This window comes from Oncorhynchus mykiss, chromosome 20 (assembly GCF_057628025.1).
Source record: "Oncorhynchus mykiss isolate SJ-2025 chromosome 20, ASM5762802v1, whole genome shotgun sequence".
In the NCBI taxonomy this organism is placed as follows: Eukaryota; Metazoa; Chordata; class Actinopteri; order Salmoniformes; family Salmonidae; genus Oncorhynchus; species Oncorhynchus mykiss.
This window is the reverse complement of record NC_143041.1, coordinates 5,256,013-5,282,082: the sequence shown is the minus strand read 5'-3', so window position 1 is coordinate 5,282,082 and position 26,070 is coordinate 5,256,013. Positions and strand designations below refer to the sequence as shown.

Sequence of the window (26,070 nt, the reverse complement as noted above, 5' to 3'; positions counted from 1 at the left end):
AAGGCAGAAGTTTACATACACTTAGGTTGGAGTCATTAAAACTAGTTTTTCAACCACTCCACAAATGTCTTGTTAACAAACTATAGTTTTGGCAAGTCTGTTAGGACATCTACTTTGTGCATGACACAAGTCATTTTTCCAACAATTGTTTAGAGACAGATTATTTCATTTATAATTCACTGTATTCTAGTGGGTCAGAAGTTTACATACACTAAGTTGACTATGCATTTAAACAGCTTGAAAAATTCCAGAAAATGATGTCATGGCTTTAGAAGCTTCTAATAGGTTAATTGACATCCTTTGAGTCAATTGGAGGTATATCTGTGGATGTATTTCAAGGCCTATACCTTCCAACTCAGTGCCTCTTTGCTTGACATCATGGGAAAATCAAAAGAAATCACCCAAGACCTCAGAAAAACTATTGTAGACGTTCACAAGTCTGGTTCATCCTTGGGAGCAATTTCCAAACACCTGAAGGTACCACGTTTAACTGTACAAACAATAGTACGCAAGTATAAACACCATGGGACCATGCAGCTGTCATACCGCTCAGGAAGGAGACGCATTCTGTCTCCTAGAGATGAATGTACTTTGGTGCAAAAAAGCGCAAATCAATCCCAGAACAACAGCAAAGGACCTTGTGAAGATGCTGGAGGAAACAGGTACCAAAGTATCTATATCCACAGTAAAACAAGTCCTATATCGACATAACCTGAAAAGCTGTTCAGCAAGGAAGAAGTCACTGCTCCAAATCCGCCATAAAAATGCCAGACTACGGTTTGCAATTGCACATGGGGATAAAGATCGTACTTTTTGGAGAAATGTCCTCTGGTCTGATGAAACAAATATAGAACTGTTTGGCCATAATGACCCTCGTTATGCTTGTAGGAAAAAGGGGGATGCTTGCACCCCGAAGAACACCATCCCAACTGTGAAACATGGGGGTGGCAGCATCATGTTGTGGGGGTGCTTTGCTGCAGGAGGTACTGGTGCACTTCACAAAATAGATGGCATCATGAGGTAGGAAAATTATGTGGATGTATTGAAGCAACATCTCAAGACCTCAGACAGGAAGTAAAGGCTTGGTTGCAAATGGGTCTTCCAAATTAACAATGACCCCAAGCATACTTCCAAAGTTGTGGCAAAATGGTTTTAGGACAACAAAGTCAAGGTAATGGAGTGACCATCACAAAGCCCTAACCTCAATCCCATAGAACATTTGTGGGCAGAACTGAAAAAACGTGTTCGAGCAAGGGGGCCTAGAAACCTGACTCAGTTACACCAGCTCTGTCAGGAGGAATGGGTCAAAATTCACCCAACTTATTGTGGGAATCTTGTGGAAGGCTACCCGAAATGTTTGACACAAGTTAAACAATTTAAAGGCAATGCTACCAAATACTACCTGAGTGTATGTAAACTTCTGACCCACTGGGAATGTGTTGAAAGAAATAAAAGCTGAAATAAATCATTCTCGCTACTATTATTCTGACATTTCACATTCTTAAAATAAAGTGGTGATCCTAACTGACCTAAGACCCCACATTTTTACTAGGATTAAATGTCAGGAATTGTGAAAAACTGAGTTAAAAAGTATTTGACTAAAGTGTATATAAACTTCCGACTTCAACTGTAGGTGCCGAGGCTATTTGACTGTGCTATCAACTTGATTATTTAGCAGACACCACTTGCTTATATTCAGTCAACATATATATTTTAAGAATATAATTTTAACATTTTAATTTCTCTTAGACGAAAAACCTTAGTGTAACAACAGTTTTAGTAAGTAATACTGCCGAGTTAGTATCAAAAAAATAAGTGTATTTTTCCGGGTGTGTGCGTGCAGGATAGAGGAACAGCAATTCTTACACTATTGTTCTAAATTCAATCACCATCTTCATCCTCATCCTCATCATTCAGTTGATTGAAATTCAATTTTGAAGTTGTGCACAATTATCAGTTTCTATTTGGTTTATATCGCCCATTCACTGTCAGTTAGAGACACGTTAGCGCCTTGGGACCCAAAAGCATAATCAGTGCTCTAACTCCCCCTTGCACTGGCCTGGAGCAATGAAGCAGTGACGCAGGGTACAGTACTAAACCACAAATTACCTCTAAATACAGCAGCATAATCTCAACACTTTTCGTTGAAACCACTGTAGGCTTTATCACGAACAATGATAAGACAGCCTATAAGGGGAGATAAAGGGTCCCAGAGTGTGGTGTCAGGAACATGACCTCTCACTCAACTTCAACAAAACAAAGAAGATGATCGTGGACTTCAGGATACAGCAGAGGGAGCACCCCCCCATCCACATCGACGGGACAAAAGTGAAGAAGGTGGAAAGTCTTAAAAACACCAAAACAAAGATGTCCAGGGTCCCTGCTCATCTGTGTGAACGTGCCTTAGGCATAATGCAAGGAGGCAGGAGGACTGCAGATGTGGCCATGGAAAAAGATTGCAATGTCCATACTGTGAGACACCTAAGACAGCACTACAGGAAGACGGGACAGACAGCTGATTGTCCTCGCAGTGGTAGACCACGTGTAACGACACCTGCACAGAATCGGTACATCCGAACATCACAGCTGCGGGACAGGTACAGGATGGTAACAACAACTGCCCGAGTTACACCAGGAACTCACCATGACCCTCCAGCATGACAATGCCACCAGCCATACTGTTCGTTCTGTGTGTAATTTCCTGCAGGACAGGAATGTCAGTGTTCTGCCATGGCCAGCGAAGATCCCGGATCTCAATCCCATTGAGCACGTCTTGGACCTGTTGGATCGGAGGGTGAGGGCTAGGGCCATTCCCCCCAGAAATGTCAGAAAACTTGCAGGTGCCTTGGTGGAAGAGTGGGGTAACATCTCACGGCAAGAACTGGCAAATCTGGTGCACTCCATGAGGAGGACTGCAGTACTTAATGCAGTACTTAATGCAGCTGGTGGCCACACCAGATACCGACTGTTACTTTTGATTTTGACACCTCCTTTGTTCAGGGACACATTATTCAATTTCTGTTAGTCACACGTCTGTGGAACTTGTTCAGTTTATGTCTTACTTGTTGCATTTTTTGTTCATACAAATATTTAAATTTGTTGAAAATAAACGCAGTTAACAGTGAGGATGTTTCTTTTTTTGCTGAGTTTAGCATGATGACAGTGGCCATTTTTACTTACTTTTGTTGTTCTTAATAGAGACGGCTAGAAGAGCCTGGAGTCATGTTAGATTGTGTAGAATAGCAGGAAATGGGGGGGACTTCAGAGCCCCATGCCAAGCTATGTCCCCCTCTGCAAATAGCACTGCTGTGTCACTTAAAAAGTCATAGTCAATCGATCAATAATATAATAATACTCTCAGCAAAAATATAAAATGTATTTCCAATATGTAGAATCTATGAGAATAGTTCAGAACTTTTAAGACATCGCAGCACAGTTGAAAAATATATTCAAAATAGAAATCAAAACTGGATTGTGTTCAGAGACTTTTGGGAGGGGTTGAGTGGAGCTGAAGGACTAAAAACAAACAAAATAATTAATGTAAAATATACTGTGCCAGTAAAATGTTATATTGTATGTATAAATTGGAAGTACAGTGAGGGGAAAAAGGTATTTGATCCCCTACTGATTTTATACTTTTCCCACTGACAAAGAAATGATCCGTCTATAATTGTAATGGTAAGTTTATTTGAACAGTGAGAGACAGAATAACAACAAAAAAATCCAGAAAAACGCATGTCAAAAATGTTATAAATTGATTTGCATTTTAATGAGGGAAATAAGTATTTGACCCCATCTCAATCAGAAATTATTCTGGCTCCCAGGTGTCTTTTATACAGGAAACGAGCTGAGATTAGGAGCACACTAAAAATTAAAATTATAAACGGATAATTTCTTTGTCAGTGGGCAAACGTACAAAATCAGCAGGGGATCAAATACTTTTTTCCCTCACTGTATAAGCCTGTGTTGTTGTCCAATAGTTTACATCAATTAGGGGAGGAATGGTAGGGTTAAGAGAAAATAAAGCAAAATATATATACAGAGGATTTACAGAAAAATATATGGGGGATTGTAAATATTTTATTTTACTAGGCCAGTAAAGAACAAATTCTTATATTACAATAACGGCCTACCCCGGCCAAACCCTCCCCTAACCTCGGACAACGCTGGGCCAATTGTTCTCCGCCCTATGGGACTCCCGATCACAGCCGGTTGTGATACAGCCCGAGATCGAACAGGTGTCTGTAGTGATGCCTTTATCACTGAGATGCAGTGCCTTGGACTGCTGCGTCACTCGGGAGCCAATGGAAGCCACAATCTATCTGCAATTTTAAAGCTGATCTAACCCTCCCCCCCAAAAATAAACAAATATGTATTTTTGCCCCCCACTTCGAAAACCAAAGTTGTGACCCTCGGTATATGTGTTCCGGTGGCAGCAGCAGCTAAGACCACCCTAGACTACACAAGTTGATGAATTTCAATGGGAGGTAAGGATGAAGTTGGTTCCATTGTGGCATGTGGTTAAAAGGTGCCTCTTAAACCTTTGACATGTACCAACGGAAGGGTGTGATCATTCTACAGTGGTCCCTGCAGCGTACCCTCAAACCGGTGTGATTAGAACGCTTATTTATAATGTCCAGTTTTGATTGACGCGACAAGGACCATTTGAGCTGGCCACAATGTTATTCACTGAAACATTTTGCACAAACACAGTCCTTACAAAGTCATGTCCAGTTCATTTTTGGATGCAGTGTTCAGACGTTCACAGAAGTAGCTGTAACGGTTTTCTTCTGTGGACGAAGGATTTTGTTGAAGGAGAGGAGGACCAAAATGCAGCGTGGTTAGAGATCAACATGTTTAATAAAGACCATAAACGTGAACACTACAAAATACCAAAACAACAAATGTGAAAAACCGAAACAGTTCCTTTTTTTCAAATATCTATTCGATAATATATCCACCGGGACAATTGGTTTTTCAGTAGGACCGATTGGAATAATGGCTACCTCTGTATTTTACGCGAGAATCACTCTGAGAGCATCAGGTGACCACTTGCGCAATGTAGCCGCTTACGGGTATTCTTCAACATAAATGCGTAAAACTACGTCACAATGCTGTAGACACCTTGGGGAATACGGAGAAAAAGTAATATGGTTGATAGCCCATTCACTGCTCAATAGGGATGCATTGGAACGCAGCGCTTTCAAAACATGAGGCACTTCCGGATTGGATTTTTCTCAGGCTTTTGCCTGCAATATCAGTTATGTTATACACAAAGACAATATTTTTTACAGTTTTGGAATCTTTAGAGTGTTTTCTATCCTAAGCTGTCAATTATATGCATATTCTAGCATCTTGTCCTGACAAAATATCCCGTTTACTACGGGAACGTTATTTTTCAAAAAATGAAAATACTGCCCCCTAGTCACAAAAGGTTAAATTGTATAGTTTATTTACGTATTAGGGTACCTAAGGTTTGAATATAAACATTGTTTGACTTGTTTGGAAAGGTTTATTAGTAACGTTTGGGATTCATTTTGTATGCATTTGGTGGAGGGAAACTGGGTGGCTTATTGACTGAAGCGCCAGCTTAACTGAGTTTTTATGGATATAAAGGACATTATCGAACAAAAGGACAATTTGTGATGTAACTGGGAACTTTTGGAGTGCCAACAGAAGATGATCCTCAAAGGTAAGGCATTTTTTATATCGATATTTTTTTACTTTCGTGTCGCACCTGCCTGGTTGAAATATGCTTTCATGGTTTTGTATGCGGGGCGCTGTCCTCAGATAAATGCATGGTGTGCTTTCGCCGTAAAGCCTTTTTGAAATCTGACTCAGCGGCTGGATTAACAAGAAGTTAAGCTTTATTTTGATGTATTACACTTTGATTTTATGAAAGTTAAATATTAATAATTCTGTAGTTTGAATTTCGCGCTCTGCAATTTCACCCGATGTTGGCAGCTACCGCCGATAAGAGGTGTTGGAGGTGGAACTGCATTGGGAGCAGTCAAATCAGTGAGCAGCTGCTCTTGCATCATTGTCACAAAGTCCCACCCGCTCCACTCATGTTAGAAGGTCAGTGTGAGAGAGTTTAGGCTATATAGAAATAATTACACTCAACTTGAAAAATCATTAAACCTAACATTGAGGATTTCTATCATCCTAACCGAGGTGAAGACTACATCTCATATTCTAATGTTCAACTTGTAAACAAGGCTGCTTGGGATTTCTGTTCATGTGACTCCATACAGCCAATGGCAATGTCCACTTTCCATATAATGCTGGGAGCCACTTGTGGATTTGACAGCTGTAATTCAGTTCCACCTCCAACACCTCCGACAAAACAACTGCTAATTTTTAACCAAAACACATTTTTTTTTGGAGTATCCATATTGTTGATGTGCTATACATCAAATGTTTGCATTATTCTGATAATCTGTATATCAAAGCCTCCTTAGTGAATAAATAATGATTTCCCATTCAACAAATGAATACTGTTGATGCTGACAGGTTTGTTCATGTATCTGTGTATCTCTCCTTACTGCAGTTGGTGTCAACACCGTTGATGATTAACAGGAAGGAGTGGAGAGAGACTGCCGTGTCTACTTAGTTCCTCTCCATTAACCTATTGATTCTGACCGGCCGTATTGTGACACCTGCTACTGAATATTATTCATATCAACGTAGCACCACAAGCTCCCAAGTAGCCTTGTCAGTGTGTATGGAAGCTGCATGTATGATGCATGTTTAATGATATAGTCCATGATCATAGGGCCAAGATACTTGTCTAAACATTTAAAAAAATCTTTACTGTTCATACAATTAGCCAAATCAAGAAATAATAAAGTACTCCTGGCAGAAATACAGTAGCATAGAATTGCAGTCTTTTTTGCTCATTTTGGGCACATCTCTCTCTCTCCCTCTCCCCCTCTCTGTTGTCTTTCTTTCTTAATAAACAAATGTTGTTGTTTTTGCTGTGGTTCTGAAGTGTATACGTTACCCAAAGCAAATTGTCTATTTGTGGCAACCAGTAACATCTCTCTTTTTCTCGCTCCTTTTCACAGTGGCTCCCACATCCCCTAGTCTGCGTTCAGATGTCTTCAAGTCATGCATCGACGACAAGGACCTGGCCTTCTGCCTCAATGAGGGCGAGTGCTCCATCATTGAGACAGTAGCAGGAGTACACAGGCACTGCAGGTGAGTCTCTATGTGTGTGTGTGGTTGCGCGTGTGAGAGTTGTGTGATGTGTCTGTGTGTGCGTTAATGTGGTAGAAAAATCAGCTCTGTTAAACATTCACCCAGAGTTTATTCAATAGTGACCTGTGCAGGGGAGTCCAGCATTGGACTCTCTTAGACACAAATACATTTTACATTTTACCTTAGGAATATGTGGTTTAGATCAGTATTCTCTATTATTGGCAAGCTTATCTATTATATAAGACATGCATATACTGTAGGTATCCAAGTGATATTCACCGCCCCCCTCCTCCTCATACTCCCCTACCTCAAATCCAGATTTGTCCAGTTCTAGTTCAACTTGGATAATAGCTTTAAAGCACACAGTACAGTTGTCTTACACAATTGTCATTAAGCTTAATTTTTCCTTCACAATTCCCTGTTTTGTGCTATGGAGACTTACATAAGCACAACTATACCAGCAATCAATCAAAGGTAAACGTTACCTTCTCTATCTCCAATCAGAGGCTTCAGAATATTGCGTTACTAACAATGAAAATAAGAAACATAATTTACAAGGATTTAAGGGAGTACAAGGTTTACCTTTGCAAATGTGACAATCACTCCTTTGACAAAGGGCACAATCATATTGGTCAACATGGTGGTAATGACCATTCTCTCTGGATCTCCTGGCCCTGCTTCACTGGACTCTAGTAATATAAACAGGGCCAGGCATGATACCAGTCCCAGATTTACTGCAGTGCCTTTACCGCTTTCCAGCAGAAGTCGTCTCAGGTTCCTCTGGCTCTGGGACTCTCTTGCAGTGGGAGGCATGGAGCCAAGCATTTTGACCCTGGTACTTCAACTGCAGTCTGGGTGGTCAGCAGAATCTGGAACAATCCCTTCCACCTGGGGTCCAAGGGCCCGTCTCAAAAGTGCTGCTTGATCAAGACCCAGTTGCAAGGAATGGTGTGGCTGTTCTCCTAAAGCGGTCTGGGATGGTACTACCTGCAGTCCCATCTCAGCAGTTTTTTTCAAAAAGTTTGTAGGGAGTGTGCAAATGTTGCACTCTGCGTAATGCTTTGTTCAGAGAATTTCACCGTAAGGCCAATGGTGACTTTAAAACAGTTACAGAGTTTAATGGCTGTGTTAGGAGAAAACTGAGGATGGATCAACGACATTGTTGTTACTCCACAATACTATCCTAATTGACAGAGTGAAAAGAAGGAAGCCTATATAGAATAAAAAATATTCCAAAACATGCATCCTGTTTGTAACAAGGCACTACATTTAAAAAAATGTTGCAAAGCAATTCACTTTTTGTCCTGAATACTAAGTGTTATGTTTGTGGCAAATCCAATACAACACATTACTGAGTACCACTCTCCACATTTTGGCTGCATCATGTAATGGGTATGCTTGTAATCATTAAGGACGGGGGAGTTTTTCAGGTTAAAAAACAAAATGGAATGGAGCTAAGCATAGGCAAAATCATAGAGGAAAAACTGGTTGCTTTCCACCAGACAGCAGGACAATAGCCTAAAATACAAGGCCACATCTAAACTGGAGTTGCTTACCAAGACAACAGTGAATGTTCCTGAGTGGCTAAGTTACAGTTTTGACTTAAATCTACTCATAAAACTATGGCAAGACCTGAGAATGGTTGTCTAGCAATGATCAACAACCAATTTGACAGAGGTTGAAGAATTTAGAAATGAATAATGGACAAATGTTGCACAATCCAGGTGTGGAAAGGTCCTAGAGACTTAGGCAGAAAGAAAACACAGCTATAATCACTGCCAAAAGTGATTCTAACATGTATTGACTCAGGGGTGTAAATACTTATGTCAATTATATATTTCTGTATTTCATTTTCAATAAATCTGCAAACACTTTGTCATTATGGGATATTGTGTGGAGATGGGTGAGAAAAACAATCAATTTAAATACGTGTCAAAAAAAAGTATGCTGTGCTCGGGCTACTATGAACTAGGAAACTCAAAAAATATCTAACTGGGAAACCGGTTGGAGTATCATGCTTGCAGAGTAGTGAGAAATTAGTATTTCTGTTGAATGTTGTGGCTATGCAAAATCACTGGATGTTTTTGGAACTAGTGAATGTAACGTGCCAATGTAAACTCATATTTTGATAAATATGAACTTTATCAAACGAAACATACATGTATTGTGTAACATGAAGTCCTATGAGTGTCATCTGATGAAGATGATCAAAGGTTAGTGATTAATGTTATCTCTATTTGTGGTTTTTGTGACTCTGAACTGAACTAAATGACTATTGCCCCGTAGCAATCACTTCTGTCATCATGAAGTGCTTTGAGAGGCTAGTTAAGGATCATATCACCTAGACCCACTTCAATTTGCTTACTTCCCCCAATAGATCCACAGATGACGCGATTGCAATCACACTGCACACTGCTCTATCCCTTCTGGATAAGAGGAATAACTATGTAAGAATGCTGTTCATTGACAATAGCTCAGCATTCAACACGATAGTACCCTCCAAAACTCATCATTAAGTTCGGGCCCTGGGTTTGAACCCCGCCTGTGCAACTGGGTCTTGGACTTCCTGACAGGCCACCCCCAGGTGGTGAAGGTAGGAAACAACACCTCCACTTTGCTGATCGGCCCCACAAGGTTGCGTACTCAGCCCCCTCCTGTACTCCCTGTTCACCCATGACTGAATGGCTACCCATGCTTCCAACTCAATCATCAAGTTTGCAGACGACACAGCGGTAGTAGGCCTGATTACCAACAATGACGAGACAGCCTACAGGGAGGAGGTGAGGGCCCTGGGAGAGTGGTGCCAGGAAAAAAAAACTCTCACTCAACATCAACAAAACAAAGAAGCTGATCGTGGACTTCAGGAAACAGCAGAGGGAGTATGCCCCTATCCACATCAACTTGACCACAGTGGAGAATGTGGCAAGTTTCAAGTTCCTCAGCGTACACATCATTGACTATCTGAAATCGTCCACCCACACAGACAGTGTGGTGAAGAAGGCGCAACAGCACCTCTTGAACCTCAGGAGGCTGAAGAAATTTGTCTTGGCCCATAAAACCCTCAAACCTTTACAGATGCACAATTGAGAACATCATGTCGGGCTGTATCACCGCCAGTTAAGGTAACTGCACCGCCCACAACCGCAGGGCTCTCTAGAGGGTGGTGCGGTCTGGCCAATGCTTCAACGTGGGCAAACTACCTGCCCTCCAGGACACCTACAGCAGCGGATGTCACAAGAAGACTTGAAAGATCATAAAGGGCATCCACCACCCGAGCCACGGCCTATTCCCCCCGCTATCATCCAGAAGGCGATGTCAGTACAGGTGGGACAGAGAGACTGAAAAACAGCTTCTATCTCAAGGCCATCTTCCACCCGGTTACGCTATCCTGCAGCTTAGAGGCTGCTGCCCTACAGTGGTTCCTCCTTTAAAAGTTGTGAACTTACACTGCAGGGCTTAGAGGTACCCAGCGCCACGGCTTCATTGCTCCAGACCACCACAAGGCGGAGTTAGAGCACTCATTATGCATGTGGGTCACAAGGTTTTTATATGACCAATCATATCGTGTGGGTCCAATGACGAATTTGACGCGAGCCACCCGTCCCTAGTGACTTTCTTCAGCAAAGATGGCTGACAAGACATTACAGTGGAAGCAAATACAACGTCATAACGAGTCAAGCAAAAAATTTACAATTAAGATTAATGTGTTAGTTAATGTAGAGACAAATGATTGTGTAGATTTTTTTGTCACAAAGTTTATTTACAAAAATCGCTATTTAGCAAGTTAGCTGGCGTTATGACGTGAGTATGACATTGTAATTCGTGTTGTTTAATGTTTTACTGACTGTCACGGTTGTCGTAGGAATGGGACCAAGGCGCAAGAACGGGACCAAGGCACAGCGGATGTTGAGTTCCACATATTTATTGCAAAGTGAAACTTAAAGAAAAAACAATAAATCAATCAACGAACAACTAAACATGACTACGTGGTACACATGCACAAACAAAACAATATCCAGGTGGGAGATATCTACTTAACTTCTTATGGTATTGGGGACGCTTGCGTCCCACTTGGCCAATTGCCAGGGAAAATGCATAGCGCCAAATTCAAATAAAATACTATAAAAATCAAACTTTCTTTAAATCACACATGTAAGATACTAAATTAAAGCTACACTCGTTGTGAATCCAGCCACCATGTCAGATTTCAAAAAGGCTTTTCGGCGAAAGCACATGATGCTATTATCTGATAATAGCACAACAGTAAACAAAGAGAGAGTAGCATATTTCAACCCTGCAGGCGCGACACAAAACGTATAAATAAAATATAAATCATGCCTTACCTTTGACAAGCTTCTTTTGTTGGCACTCCAATATGTCCCATAAACATCACAAATGGCCCTTTTGTTCGATTTATTCCGTCGATATATATCCAAAATGTCCATTTATTTGGCGCGTTTGATCCAGAAAAACACAGCTTCCAATTTGCGCACCATCACTACAAAATATCTCAAAAGTTACCTGTAAACTTTGCCAAAACATTTCAAACTACTTTTGTAATACAGCTTTAGGTATTTCTAAACGTTAATAATCGATCAAATTGAAGACGGGACTATCTGTGTTCAATACAGGAAGACAACAAACTAACGCAACTTTTTTGAGTCATGCGCCGCCTCTCTCAAAAAGTACACTTCAAGTGACACTCATTCAGATGGCCGTACTTCTTCATTACACAAAGGAATAACCTCAATCAATTTCTAAAGACTGGTGACATCCAGTGGAAGCAGTAGGAACTGCCGGTTTCCCAATGAAAACTAATTGAATAGACAGTGACCTACATTTTTTAAAATTCTGAATGGTTTGTCCTCTGGGTTTTGCCTGCTACATACGTTTTGTTATACTCACAGACATGATTCCAACAATTTTAGAAACTTCAGAGTGTTTTCTATCCAAATCTACTAATAATATGCATATCTTATATTCTGGGGATGAGTAGCAGGAAGTTGAATTTGGGCACGCTATTTATCCAAAAGTGAAAATGCTGCCCCCTATGCCGAATAAGTTAAGGGCGGAGTTAAGGGTGGGGTGAAGAGAACTGGAAAGGTATGAGTCCAGGTTACAATAGACCATAAGTATACAGTAGACCTCCCACGTCCTCACTTGATTAGGCTGTTGCACATACTGTAGCTATGATGATGTAGACAATGACTCACAACACACTGCCGCCTGGGTTTGCATTGCAAATGAGGGCATAAACTGGGTCAAGACTCCAGCAGAGTAAGTAAACCTACAACAGCACATTACTCAACACTAGTGAGACTCACCTCGCCTACAAGAGACCTACAGTACATCTAGAAATATTTTTGTAGGTCTCCTGATTTTAACCCGATCAAACTTGTTTGGCATCAACTGAAAACATTAATCCGTAACACTGCCAAGCCTACAACTATTATTTTATTAACAAAAACATAAAGATGTTGATGAACAAATCCTGTAAATGCATCTTTCTTTTGGAAATATATAAATCATTACCTATTATAAGGTTGATTTGATTATTATGTGGATTATAATAAATTTACATATTTGTAAATTGTTGCATTTTTTGTTAGGGCAAAGCAGGTCTGTGATATTGATAGTCTTGTATCAGATTAACTGTTGTGTCCTCACATTTGATCTGATAATTGCCCCATGACCTCCGGTGTTCTTCGATATATATCATCCATTAATTCAAGCATTTTATTTATATTAAACAAAATAACAAACGGAGCCTTGAATAATTAAACAATAAATGAACTGCAACATGTGAGTCTCGTGTTCATAATGTATTTCACAACCTCTGTGGACATTTGTAGTTGCCTTTACTGTACGGGGTTGAGCAAAATAATAGGCTTACTCTTTCTTTATTTAGGCTACATTATTCCACAGCCTAATTGTAGCCTAACCAATATCCTAACGGAGATTCAGTGAAAAGAAAACAACCTGACATTGACATTAAGGGTGGATGGCTTCTTTTGTATTCCAATTTATTGTCAGGCTGCTAAACCATTTCCACCTGTCCCACAGTGTTGTAGCGTACTTACAGTACAGCACACTTTCACTCCATGCTCCACCAGATGCTCCACCAGATGCTCTATCAGCTTCTTTCTATTGTTGTTGTATATTCAGGAACATTACATAAGTAAATGTGATAAATAAAACAAACCAATGAAATAGCTCAGGTCTTGAAAATATGTGAAACCTGTTTTTGAGTTGTATTTGATCTGTGCCTTGTAGCTGAGGCCATATGACTGAGCCATCAACTTGTTTATTTAGCACACATCACTTGCTGCTTATATTCAGTCAACACATATATTTTAAGAATATCATGGAATATAACTGAACATTTTCATTTCACAAACCTTAGAAATGGGGGGAGAAAACATTTTTTGTTTTCCAGTCAGATAAACACTCCAAACAGCTTACCGCTCTGAGGCTTTCGCATGGTCCTAAAGCACAACGTTGCCTCGTTTTGTATTACATTCCAATTATAAAACTAGGGGGGGACAAAAATGCAATTACAGAGTGTAATTGGCCCTATGGACTTAACTCTGGTCAAAAGTAAGCACTATATTCGACGCCCACTTGACCCAGTTCCATTCAAACGCGATTGTGTTTGTGTTTCCGTTTCACAACTTCCGTCAACGCTAGTGAATTACATCGAACGTGCATCATTAACAAATAAACAAAAACAAAAGATGGCACACAATTGGGAACAAACACAAAGGGCTTCACCAGGAGGAGGGAAAAGGATTGGAATTTTTGAAAGCCAATGTTCAGCCCAGCCAATCAAGCAGCTCTTACCTCTCTGTTTGGGTACTTGTATCCAACAATGAACCAGTAGAGACGGCTGGATGCAACGCTGGCCTTGGAAAGTCATGCAGCCTCCATTTTGTGGAAGGTAGGCTAATAAGCAAAGTCACTTGCATTTCTATGTCTAACATTACTTAACATAAATGATTACAGCATACAAGCAGACTACATGTGATGTGGTGACAGTTATTATAATCCATAGGCTAACGTTATGGTAGAGTTCTCAGATGATATGATCAATCTCTGCATTACTTGGTCTTGAAAGTGTGCAGTACTGCCTTATCTAGACACAGAATGAAAAAATAGTCAGTCTAAACATTGCAGTTAGACCAAACACTTTGTTGGATGAAAGCTGAATTGAGAATGTCATGATTTATTGGTTATGTTGACATGTATTTGTGGATGAACAGAACTGCTGTATTAATGTGGGGAATCTGTAAGTATCCTGTCAAATCTCACATTGCTGAAGCAAGGTAGGCTTATCCAGGTGAGTAGGGTATATAATGTACTTTAACATGTCAGCATCACATGTATTTCTTTGGTGTTATTAGTGTCTTTGGTGTTATTAGTGTCTTTGGTGTTATTGTTTTCTCGGTGAATACGGTTTGTAAAATATCCTTGTGGTTGGGGGTAACGCCTAAAGTATGGTAAGTATAAGTCATCTCATCTCATTGGGAACAATACCAAGGTAAGTTTATAATAAAAAGCATTTGTTTTGGAAAGTTGATGACATAGTCGTCACCTATTCCTTAATAATGGGATCTTCTCATTTTCTCTGAATGTCTTTTTTTGTAACAAACATTCTATCACAGGTGCAGAATGCAGTGTCCAGTGGGCTAACTAGCATAGCCTGCACAGATGAGCATCGACAATGGAATGCAGGGACTCGGATGAACCTTGAGCCAAAGCGGTTAAACAGCATTGACTTCACACACCATAAGGCCAGTGACCAATATGAAGAAAAGCGTCCAGAATGTCCACCCCTGCCTCCCACTCTTGCATTCCACTCACAGGGGGAATTGAATAGGAGCCTGAGACACCTGAATCTGCCTGTGGGGAGTCTGCTCTGCCAGTCTGTTAATGCTGAACCGACAGTAATATCAAGGAATATTTATTTGTGGCTGTACCATTTTAATGTATTTGAACTGATGTGTGTATCTTCTGTTCAATGCTTTCTAACTCCATATAATAACTTAATATAGTCTCTACTTTTTCCCAGCCACATGGAGAGCATGTCAATTACAACTGCCATTCCTTCTACAATGTGAAACACAACCCAGTCGACTGCTTTGGAACAGATGACAAAGGAGCAGAGTGCCTCACTTGTGGCATGACTCAAGGAAGCTTTGAGTTACTGCACGCTCAACCAAGAAGGTCCTTATCAGGGAATCCACCAACCCTGGTAAGTTTCTCCAGGAGCATCTGTATCCCAGGTTCCTGAGGGAATACAGTCACTCACTACGGGAAAGATAATGAGCTGATGGCCTCCCAGTGGCTGGAAGACTGGATACTCTGTGGACCATAGAGGCACTGCTGTCAGTGTTGAAGAGCCATGGCTATTGCAAGCCCTGACGGAGTGCCAAAGTCCAAGGAGCTGTTGGAGATCAAGTGACTGTCATGGGGAAGGGCTGTGATTCTCTGGATGATGTCTTCAATGGGAAAGCCTGTGATGTGAAGGTGGTGGAGGGCACACCCCAACTGCAACCACATGGGCCACGTGGCTACTACATGCAGCTGCAAATTGGTATATTTTGCACAGGACTGAGAGAAAGTAAGGTGCTCCGTTCCAGCAAGTTGTCATCCCTGTTCCCTATGATGCACAGTTCTGTGCAGAGGCTGTCCTGAGGTTGAAGGCATTCTACTCAACACAAATGCTGCCATTTATTGTTGAGGAGCACCAGGCAGGCAGATTGTCACTGAGTGACAAATATATAGGCCAGCTCTGTAGAAGTATGTAGTCAGATGTCTCTCCTGTTTGCAGTTACTATTAACACATTGTTTTTCAATTAAAAAGCCTGACTTAATGCATCAACAGTATTGTGGAAATTGTTTTGGTGGCTTTGTTATTTATTAATATTAAAGTTGAGTTGTTATAGAATGAATTGAAGTTTATTTAACATAACTTTTGACAACTTTAATTCATATTTGGAAATCGACCCTCTGAATGGCATTTGACTGGTCAGTTCATTCAGCACAGATCCAAAGTATTGCCTGGTGAGTCATATCACCACGCAGGTTACACAGGGCAGCATAGAATGAAAGTATTTTGTCCATTTTAGGTGAGAGGTTGATTGGCACCATCTGTGAGATGATTCTAAATAATTTGAGCCTTTGAATTACGCATTCCACATGAACCCTCACATTAGCTAGCCATCTTGTACATGTGGTGTCCTCCTCTGACAGCTGTGCACCTCTTTTTGTGAAGGCTGGAATTGTTCATTTGACCCTCCTCTCGTGTAGCAGATCATGCATTGTGAAGCCCCGGTCAGCCATGACCTCATCACCTGGACAGAGGTACCCCAGGAACCCAGAATCCGATATTATATATTTTTCACCACATCTACCTCCATATGCTGAGGAGATGAACATCACTAGACCTCAAGGTGCAATGGCCACCAGGTACTTGATAGTGTTCTGGGCGTAGTAATGGCTAAATGACTCCCCCCTTGAATCCAGATCCTTGCACTTCTGTAAAGCAGTTTAACTTCGTTCCTCAGCAGGGTTTTGTAGAGAAGTGCTGCTGGGCACTGTGTCCCTGCCTCACAGGTAGTGGGCTTTACATGATCACCTGAACTGTAGTTGTGATCACTTAGAGATGGGTCTTCCCATTGGGTTTGGTCATCCTTCGCTGAAGGCATATCCATTCCTTCTATCTGTGTTGGCCAATCCCCATTTTCAATTTGGTGAACACTTGAGCCTGTCATCTGTTAAGAAATTAGTTTGGCTTGTTTAACAAGTCAATGTACAATTAATAACATAATTGTACAGTAAAACACAATACTGCATGGACGCTACTAATAATAGTTAATAAGGCTAGGCAGAATACTGCCCCCTTTGGAGGAATTTTTGGAATAATCATAATAATTATATATAACATGGGATTTTTTTTTTTTGTTGTAGTATATAAATTGTGCTATTATGAGACTGTGTTTAGATACAAGAGCGAGACAAATGAGAGCAGGCAAACTGCTCAAGCATTTGACTTACCTGTCACTGATGACTGCCTGACCAACCCACAACGCTTCTTCACAGCATTCCAATAATAGCCCTTTCACCGGAAGTGTGCCCTTGTGCATTCCTCCCTATTCAAAGGTCCCGAACAGTCATTCCGATTCCCATGTAAAATGGCCTTTTGAGTGACTAAAACATTACCCACACTTTTTTTTATTTGAATGACCTTTTCCCTCATGTCAAACTACCAGGAAGTTTGAAAATACAGACTGAGTAGGCAGGGAGCGAGCAGGCTGAGTGATCAGGGAGCTCACCTTGACTGGCAGTAAGGATGGTCAAAAATGTCTATATACAATTACAAAATACCATAAAGATCAATGTATTAAAACAAACTATAACATACTTGTATTTTGAAATGTATTTTATAAAACAGAAATACATTTGCAATTAGCCAGCCCAAACAGCAACAACATTTTTTCCGAAACTGTCACAGAAACATTTCACTTGCTATGACTGTGATACTTTAGTTGAAATCACTGTATGTCACTATGCTAAGTTACCAAAATATAAATGTATATGTGAAAATAAACATACCGAAATGAACTGCAAAGCACACTGGGTATTATTATTGGCCTTGTTTCAGGGTCATGTCTAGCTGGGATACAGTTTAACCGAATTCTCCTAACCTGCTGTGTAAATTATCCTAAACCTGCTACAAAAAAAACATTTATGTATCCCTTCTAGATAAAACCTTGTTCTGGAGCGGAGCTCGTTAGCGCAATACTCAGCATGCTTTGCAATTGTCCATTTTTACAAACACACAGTGCTGTGAAAAAGTATTTGCAGCCTTCCTGATTTCACATGTGTCACGCTTAAATGTTTCAGATCACCAAACTAATTTTAATATTACACAAAGATAACCCAAGTAAACACAAAATGGAGTTTTTAAGTGATAGCTTTTTCCCTTAATAAATAAAATTATCTGAACCATCATGGCCCTATGTGACAAAGTAATTGCCCACTCATGAATTTACTGTGATTGAAGACATCATGCTGCGATCCAAAGAAATTCAGGAACAGATGAGAAACAAAGTAATTGACATCTATCAGTCTGGAAAGGGTTACAAAGCCATTTCTAAATCTTTGGGACTCCAGCCAACCACGGTGAGATTCTATATGCACAAATGGAGAAAATTTGGAACAGAGGTGAACCTTCCCATGAGTGGCGGCCTTTTTTATTTTTTTTATTTCACCTTTATTTAACCAGGTAGGCTAGTTGAGAACAAGTTCTCATTTACAACTGCGACCTGGCCAAGATAAAGCATAGCAGTGTGAACAGACAACAACACAGAGTTACACATGGAGTAAACAATAAACAAGTCAATAACACAGTAGAAAAAAAGAAACAAATGAGTCTATATACATTGTGTGGAAAAAGGCATGAGGAGGAATAATTACAATTTAGCAGATTAACACTGGAGTGATAAATGATCAGATGATCATGTGCAGGAAGAGATACTGGTGTGCAAAAGAGCAAAAAAGTCAATAAATAAAAACAGTATCGGGATGAGGTAGGTAAATTGGGTGGGCGATCGGTTAGCTGCTCAGATAGCAGATGTTTAAAGTTGGTGAGGGAGATAAAAGTCTCCAACTTCAGCGATTTTTGCAATTCGTTCCAGTCACAGCAGAAGAGAACTGGAAGGAAAGGCGGCCAAATGTGGTGTTGGCTTTAGGGATGATCAGTGAGATACACCTGCTGGAGCGCGTGCTACGGGTGGGTGTTGCCATCGTGACCAGTGAACTGAGATAAGGCGGAGCTTTACCTAGCATGGACTTGTAGATGACCTGGAGCCAGTGGGTCTGGCGATGAATATGTAGCGAGGACCAGCCGACTAGAGCATACATGTCGCAGTGGTGGGTGGTATAAGGTGGTTTAGTTGCAAAACGGATGGCACTGTGATAAACTGCATCCAGTTTGCTGAGTAGAGTATTGGAAGCTATTTTGTAGATAACATCGCCGAAGTTGAGGATCGGTAGGATAGTCAGTTTTACTAGGGTAAGTTTGGCGCGTGAGTGAGGGAGGCTTTGTTGCGGAATAGAAAGCCGACTCTAGATTTGATTTTAGATTGGAGATGTTTGATATGAGTCTGGAAGGAGAGTTTACAGTCTAGCCAGACACCTGGGTACTTATCGATTTCCACATATTCTAGGTCGGAACCATCCAGGGTGGTGATGCTAGTCGGGTGTGCGGGTGCAGGCAGCGAACGGTTGAAAAGCATGCATTTGGTTTTACTAGCATTTAAGAGCAGTTGGAGGCCACGGAAGGAGTGCTGTATGGCATTGAAGCTCGTTTGGAGGTTAGATAGCACAGTGTCCAAGGAGGGCCAGAAGTATACAGAATGGTGTCGTCTGCGTAGAGGTGGATCAGGGAATTGCCCGCAGCAAGAGCAACATCATTGATATATACAGAGAAAAGAGTCGGCCCGAGAATTGAACCCTGTGGCACCCCCATGGAGACTGCCAGAGGACCGGACAACATGGGAACCGGCCTACCAAAATTACCCCAAGAGCGCAGCGACGACTCATCCAAGAGGTCACAAAAGAACCCACAACAACATCTAAAGAACTGCAGGCCTCACTTACCTCAGTTAAGGTCAGTATTCATGACTCAACCATAAGAAAGAGACTGGGCAAAAATAGTTCCAAGGTGAAAACCACTGCTAACCAAAAAGAACATAAAGGCTCGTCTCACTTTTAGCAAAAAAACATCTTCATGATCCCCAAGACTTTGGGAAATATTCTGTGGACTGACGAGACAAAAGTTGAACTTTTTAGAAGGTGTGCGTCCCGTTACATCTGGCATAGTAGTTACACAGCATTTCAGAATAAGAACATCATACCAACAGTCAAATATGGTGGTGGTAGTGTGATGGTCTGGGGCTGCTTTGCTGCTTCAGGACCTGTACGACTTGCTGTGATTGATGGAACCATGAATTCTGCTCTCTATCAAATAATCCTGATGGTCCGGCCACCAGTTCGTGACCTCAAGCTGAAGCACACTTGGGTTCTGCAGCAGGACAATGATCCAAAACACACCAGCAAGTCCACCTCTGAATGGCTTAAAAAAACCAAAATGAAGGTTTTGGAATGGCCTAGTCAAAGTCCGGACTTGAATCCAATTGAGATGCTGTGGCATGACCTTAAAAAAGTGGTTCATGCTCGAAAACACTCCAATGTGGCTGAATTTAAACAATTCTGCAAAGAAGAGTGGGCCAAAATTCCTCCACAGCAATGTGAAAGACTCATTGCCAGTTATTGCAAAAGCTTTATTGCAGTTGTTGCTGCTGAGGGTGGCTCAACCAGTTATTAGGTTTAGGGGGCAATTACTTTTTCACATAGGGCAATGAAGATTCGGATAGCTTTTTCACTTAATAAATAAAATCATCACTTAAAAACTGCATTTTGTGTTTACTTGGGTTATCTTTGAGTAATATTAAAATGAGTTTGATCTGAAACATTTAAGTGTTACAGATAGACAAAAAAATAAGAAATCAGGAAGGGGGCAAATACTCTTTCACAGCACTGTATATAGTTCATTTAGCAGACGCTCATCACACCATAGCACCATCAGACTTCTGATATACCTATGCATGGTGAAAAGGGGCCACAAATTGGTGAACAGCTATGAAAATGGTACAGCTATGAAAATGGTGCAGAAAAGTATTTAGAAAATACGAATTGCAGCTCTTGAAAGTATCTTGGTACTAAATATATTGCAGTGTAGTTCAGCCCAGTGTAATACAAATGACAAAATACTCAAAATACTCAGGAGTTGAAATACATATTTATGTATGTAAAATAAATACTTCCCATCTCTGACTGGCGGTTCTTTGAAAACGCCTATGTCAAGCAACAGAACGCATTAAACCGTGTTGCAATGAGATTATAAATATAATCTGACGTTACCGTTGGTGTATTAAAATTTGGATTTTTTGTGATGTTACAAAAATAGCCTAATAAAATAGCCTAATTTATCTGCCTTCCGAATTAAAACTAGTGTGAAAATTCAAGGAATGGAAAAAAAAGAAACGTCCTCTCACTGCCAACTGTATTTATTTTCAGCAAACTTAACATGTGTAAATATTTGTCTGAACATAACAAGATTCAACAACTGAGACATAAACTGAACAAGTTCCACAGACATGTGACTAACAGGAATGGAATATTGTGTCCCTGAACAAAGGGGGGGTCAAAATCAAAAGTAACAGTCCGTATTTGGTGTGGCCACAAGCTGCATTAAGTGCTGCAGTGCATCTCCTCCTCATGGACTGCACCAAATGTGCCAGTTCTTGCTGTGAGATGTTACCCCACGGGAGGGCCATACCCTCCGATCCAACAGGTCCCAGATGTGCTCAATGGGATTGAAATCTGGGCTCTTCCCTGGCCATAGCAGAACACTGACATTCCTGTCTTGCAGGAAATCACGCACAGAACGAGCGGTACGGCTGGTGTATTGTCATGCTGGAGGGTCATGTCAGGATGTGTCTGCAGGAAGGGTACCACATGAGGGAGGAGGATGTCTTCCCCGTAACGCACGGCGTTGATATTGCCTGCAATGACAACAAGCTCAGTCCAATGATGCTGTGACACACCGCCCCAAACCATGACAGACCCTCTAACCTCCAAATTGATCCCGCTCCAGAGTACAGGCCTCGGTGTAATGCTCATGCCTTCGACGATAAACGCGAATCTGACCATCACCCCTGGTGAGACAAAACTGCGACTCGTCAGTGAAGAGCACTTTTTGCTAATCCTGTCTGGTCCAGCGACGGTGGGTTTGTTCCCATAGGCGATTTTGTTGCCGGTGATGTTGGTGAGGACCTGCCTTACAACAGGCCTACAAGCCCTCAGTCCAGTCTCTCTCAGCCTATTGCGGACAGTCTGAGCACTGATGGAGGGATTGTGTTTTCCTGCTGTAACTCGGGCAGTTGTTTTTGCCATCCTGTACCTGTCCCGCAGATGTGATGTTCGGATGTACCGATCCTGTGCAGGTGATCTGCCCCTGCGAGGATTATCAGCTGTCCGTCCTGTCTCCCTGTAGCACTGTCTTAGGCGTCTCACAGTGCAGACATTGCAATGTATTGCCCTGGCCACAGCTACAGTCCTCATGCCTCCTTGGAGCATGCCTAAGGCACGTTCAGACAGATGAGCAGGGACCCTGAGCATCTTTCTTTTGGTGTTTTTCAGTCAGTGGAAAGGCCTCTTTAGTGTCCTAACTTGTGACCTGTGACCTTAATTGCCTACCGTCTGTAAGCTGTTAGTGTCTTACTGACCATTCCACAGGTACATGTTCATTAATTGTTTATGGTTCATTGAACAAGCATGGGAAACAGTGTTTAAACCCTTTACAATGAAGATCTGTGAAGTTATTTGGATTTTTACGAATTATCTATGAAAGACAGGGTCCTGAAAAAGGGACGTTTCTTTTTTGGCTGAGTTTAGTTAATTTTACATGGCCTGGTGCCCCTGGTGGGTCGAGATTTCACTTAAACACAAATGGAATAGCCTACAATGCGTAAGACTGCCGACCCGGCATCTGGCCGGATAAACCGAACTCACCCAATATTCTGGATGATGCACCATGCTGCCTTGTTGACAACATGACAGAGCAGATTTCCTAGCCACCGTGCTTCTACACTTGCATTGCTTGCTGTTTGGGGTTTCTAGGCTGGGTTCCTGTACAGCACTTTGATATATCAGCTGATGTAAGAAGGGCTATATAAATACATTTGATTTGATTTGATTACTGTTGGATTTGAGAAGGGCTTACCTCCCAGGGCCCCGCGGCTCAGCATAATCAAATCCGCCCAATGTTTGACATAGGGGAAGGAACCAGTAACTTTATCATCAAACTTTATCAATGAAGAAGCAACAGTAATTTTTCATTATTTTGAAGTCCTACTTTCCTCTGGTTTCATCCAAATATCATCCAATTCGATGATTTATACCAGCCCATTCCTTTAAATCCATGAAGGGAAGTGAATAAGTGCACACTTTAGGGAAGAAGGATAGGTTATTGGGAAGCAGCATATAATTCAAACAACCCATATAAAAATATCTCAAAGAACCCCTTTTTTCCTGCACAGTCTTTGAGTTAATTAAGGGCATTGATACTGCCAGTTCAGCCTCACTATAACCATCCCTCTCTCATGTAAACAGTCCAAGCAGGGCCGTCCATCAAAATCACTCCAAACTAAAATTATGCTTGGCTCGCCCAGCGCTCTCCCTCTGTGCTCTGCTTTAGTATACACACATATTAATATTTTTGTGTGTATGGCAATAAATCAAATCAAATTCTATTGGTCACATACACATGTTTAGCAAATGTTTTTGCAGGTGTAGCGAAATGCTTGTGTTTGTAGCTCCAACAGTGCAGTAATATCTAGCAAGTAGTATCTAAAAAATTCACAACAATACAAAAAATACATACAAATCTAAAGTAAAGGAATGGAATTAAGAATATATAAATATTTGGACGAGCGATGTCGGAGCGACAGACTAAAATACAGTAGAATAGAATAGAATACAGTGTAAACATTATTAAAGATATTAGTGTTCCGTTATTTATTTGGCCAGTGATGTCAAGTCTATGTATATAGGGAAGTACCCTCTAAGGTGGTAATGATAGCTATTTAACAGTCTGATGGCCTTGAGATAGAAGCTGTGTTTCAGTCTCTCGGTCCCAGGTTTGATGCATCTGTACTGACCTCGTCTTCTGGATGGTAGCGGGGTGAACAGGCAGTACCTCGGGTTGTTGTCCTTGATCTTTTTGGCCTTCCTGTGATATTGGATGCTGTAGGTGTCATGGAGGGCAGGTTGTTTGCCCACAGTGATGCGTTGTGCAGACCGCACCAGCCTCTGGAGAGCCTTGCGGTTGAGGGCAGTGCAGTATCATAATGTGATACAGTCCGACGGGATGCTCTCGATTGTGCATCTGTAAAAGTTTGTCAGGCATTTGGGGGACAAGCCAAATTTCTTCATCCTCCTGAGGTTGAAGATACGCTGTAACGCCTTCTTCACCACACTGTGTGGGTGGACCATTTCAGTGTGTCTGTGTATGCCGAGGAACTTAAGACTTTTCATCTTCTTCACTGCAGTCCAGTCGATGTGGATAGGGGGGTGCTCCCTTTGCTGTTTCCTGAAGTCCCCGATCAGCTACTTAGTTTTGTTGATGTTGAGTGAGAGGTTATTTTCCTGGCACCACACTCCCAGGGCCCTCACCTCCTCCCTGTAGGCTGTCTCATCATTGTTGGTAATCAGGTCTACTACTGTTTTGTTTTCTGCAAACTTGATGATTGAGTTGGAGGCGTGCGTAGCCACACAGTCATGGGTGAACAGGGAATATAATACCCTTGTGGGGCTCCTGTGTTGAGGATCAGCCAAGTGGAGATGTTGTTTCCTACCTTCACCACCTGGGGGCGGCGCTTCAGGAAGTCCAGGACCCAGTTTCACAGGGCAGGGTTCAGACTCAGGGCCCCGAGATGAATGATGAGCTTGGAGGGTAAAATGGTGTTGAATGCTGAGCTATAGTCAGTGAACTGCATTCTTACATAGGTATTCCTCTTGTTCAGATGGGATAGGGCAGTGTGCAGTGTGATGGCGATTGCATCATCTGTGGATCAGTAAGCAAATTGGGGCAGTAAGCAAATTGAAGTGCATCTAGACTGCAAGGTAGCGGTGATATGATACCTGACTAGTCTCTCCAAGCATGATGACAGAAATGAGTGCTATAGGGCGATATTCATTTCGTTCAGTTACCTTTGCTTTCTTGGGTACAGGAACAATGATGGCCATCTTGAAACAACTGGGGACAACAGACTGGGATAGGGAGCCAGCTGGTCTGCACACTGAAGACGTGGCTAGGGATGCCGTCTGGGCCGGTAGAAATGTCTTTGTCACATCGGCCACAGAGAATGAGAACCCACAGTCCTTGGTAGCTTGCCACTTTGGTGGCGCTGTGTGATCCTCAGGTGTTTAGCTTGTCCAGAAGCAGGACGTCAATGTGGCTGGTTTTCCCTTTGTAGTCCGTGATTGTCTGTAGACCTTGCCATATACAGCGGGAATAGAAAGTCACCAGTCCCTTTCAAAATGTTCACCTTTTGCTGCCTTACTGCCTAAAATGGAAACACATAAAATCAGGCTTTTCCGGCTTTATTTACACACAGTGTCATATAAATATTGGTCCAATAATATTTCTCAGATACCAGAACTTGTGAATTCAAAGTAGACTTTATTACAAAGTAACAAACTGAGCTGGTCCATGGATCAACTGTTTTTCCCAGCCTCAGCACACTCCTTTAATACAGTTGTATCTTTACATAACATACATAGTCAATCCTCTCTACGTAAATTATCAACTCTTTTTGGCTTAGCGCCTCCACAAATCATTTAACACTCTACAAATCACTTAACCGATTATATTGTTGGCGCAACTGTGACAATTTGGTTAAAAAAACAATAGGTGCCCCTACCAGGCTGCAATCACAAGTACATTCATTATATAGATTATATCAGCACCCGCCAGGCTATAGTCATAAGTACATTCATTATACAGTTTATATCAGCACCCACCAGGCTATAGTCATAAGTACATTCATTATACAGTTTATATCAGCACCCACCAGGCTATAGTCATAAGTACATTCATTATACAGTTTATATCAGCACCCACCAGGCTATAGTCATAAGAACATTCATTATACAGTTTATATCAGCACCCACCAGGCTATAGTCATAAGTACATTCATTATACAGTTTATATCAGCACCCACCAGGCTATAGTCATAAGTA

General features: G+C 41.4%; 1 protein-coding gene and 1 long non-coding RNA gene across 2 annotated transcripts in view; both read left to right on the top strand.

The window, feature by feature from the left end:
- LOC110498826 (pro-neuregulin-3, membrane-bound isoform-like) overlaps positions 1 to 26,070 on the top strand; it is a 303,813-nt gene that overhangs the window by 116,272 nt on the left and 161,471 nt on the right. The window contains exon 2 of the mRNA XM_021575470.3: positions 7,068 to 7,200. Within this exon, the coding sequence (XP_021431145.3) occupies positions 7,068 to 7,200 (133 nt within the window). The remainder of the gene's footprint in view (positions 1 to 7,067; positions 7,201 to 26,070) is intronic.
- LOC149973631 (uncharacterized) lies at positions 14,862 to 16,086 on the top strand. Its single transcript, XR_016489285.1, has 2 exons — positions 14,862 to 15,143; positions 15,269 to 16,086. It is a non-coding gene; the product is annotated as an uncharacterized LOC149973631 (long non-coding RNA).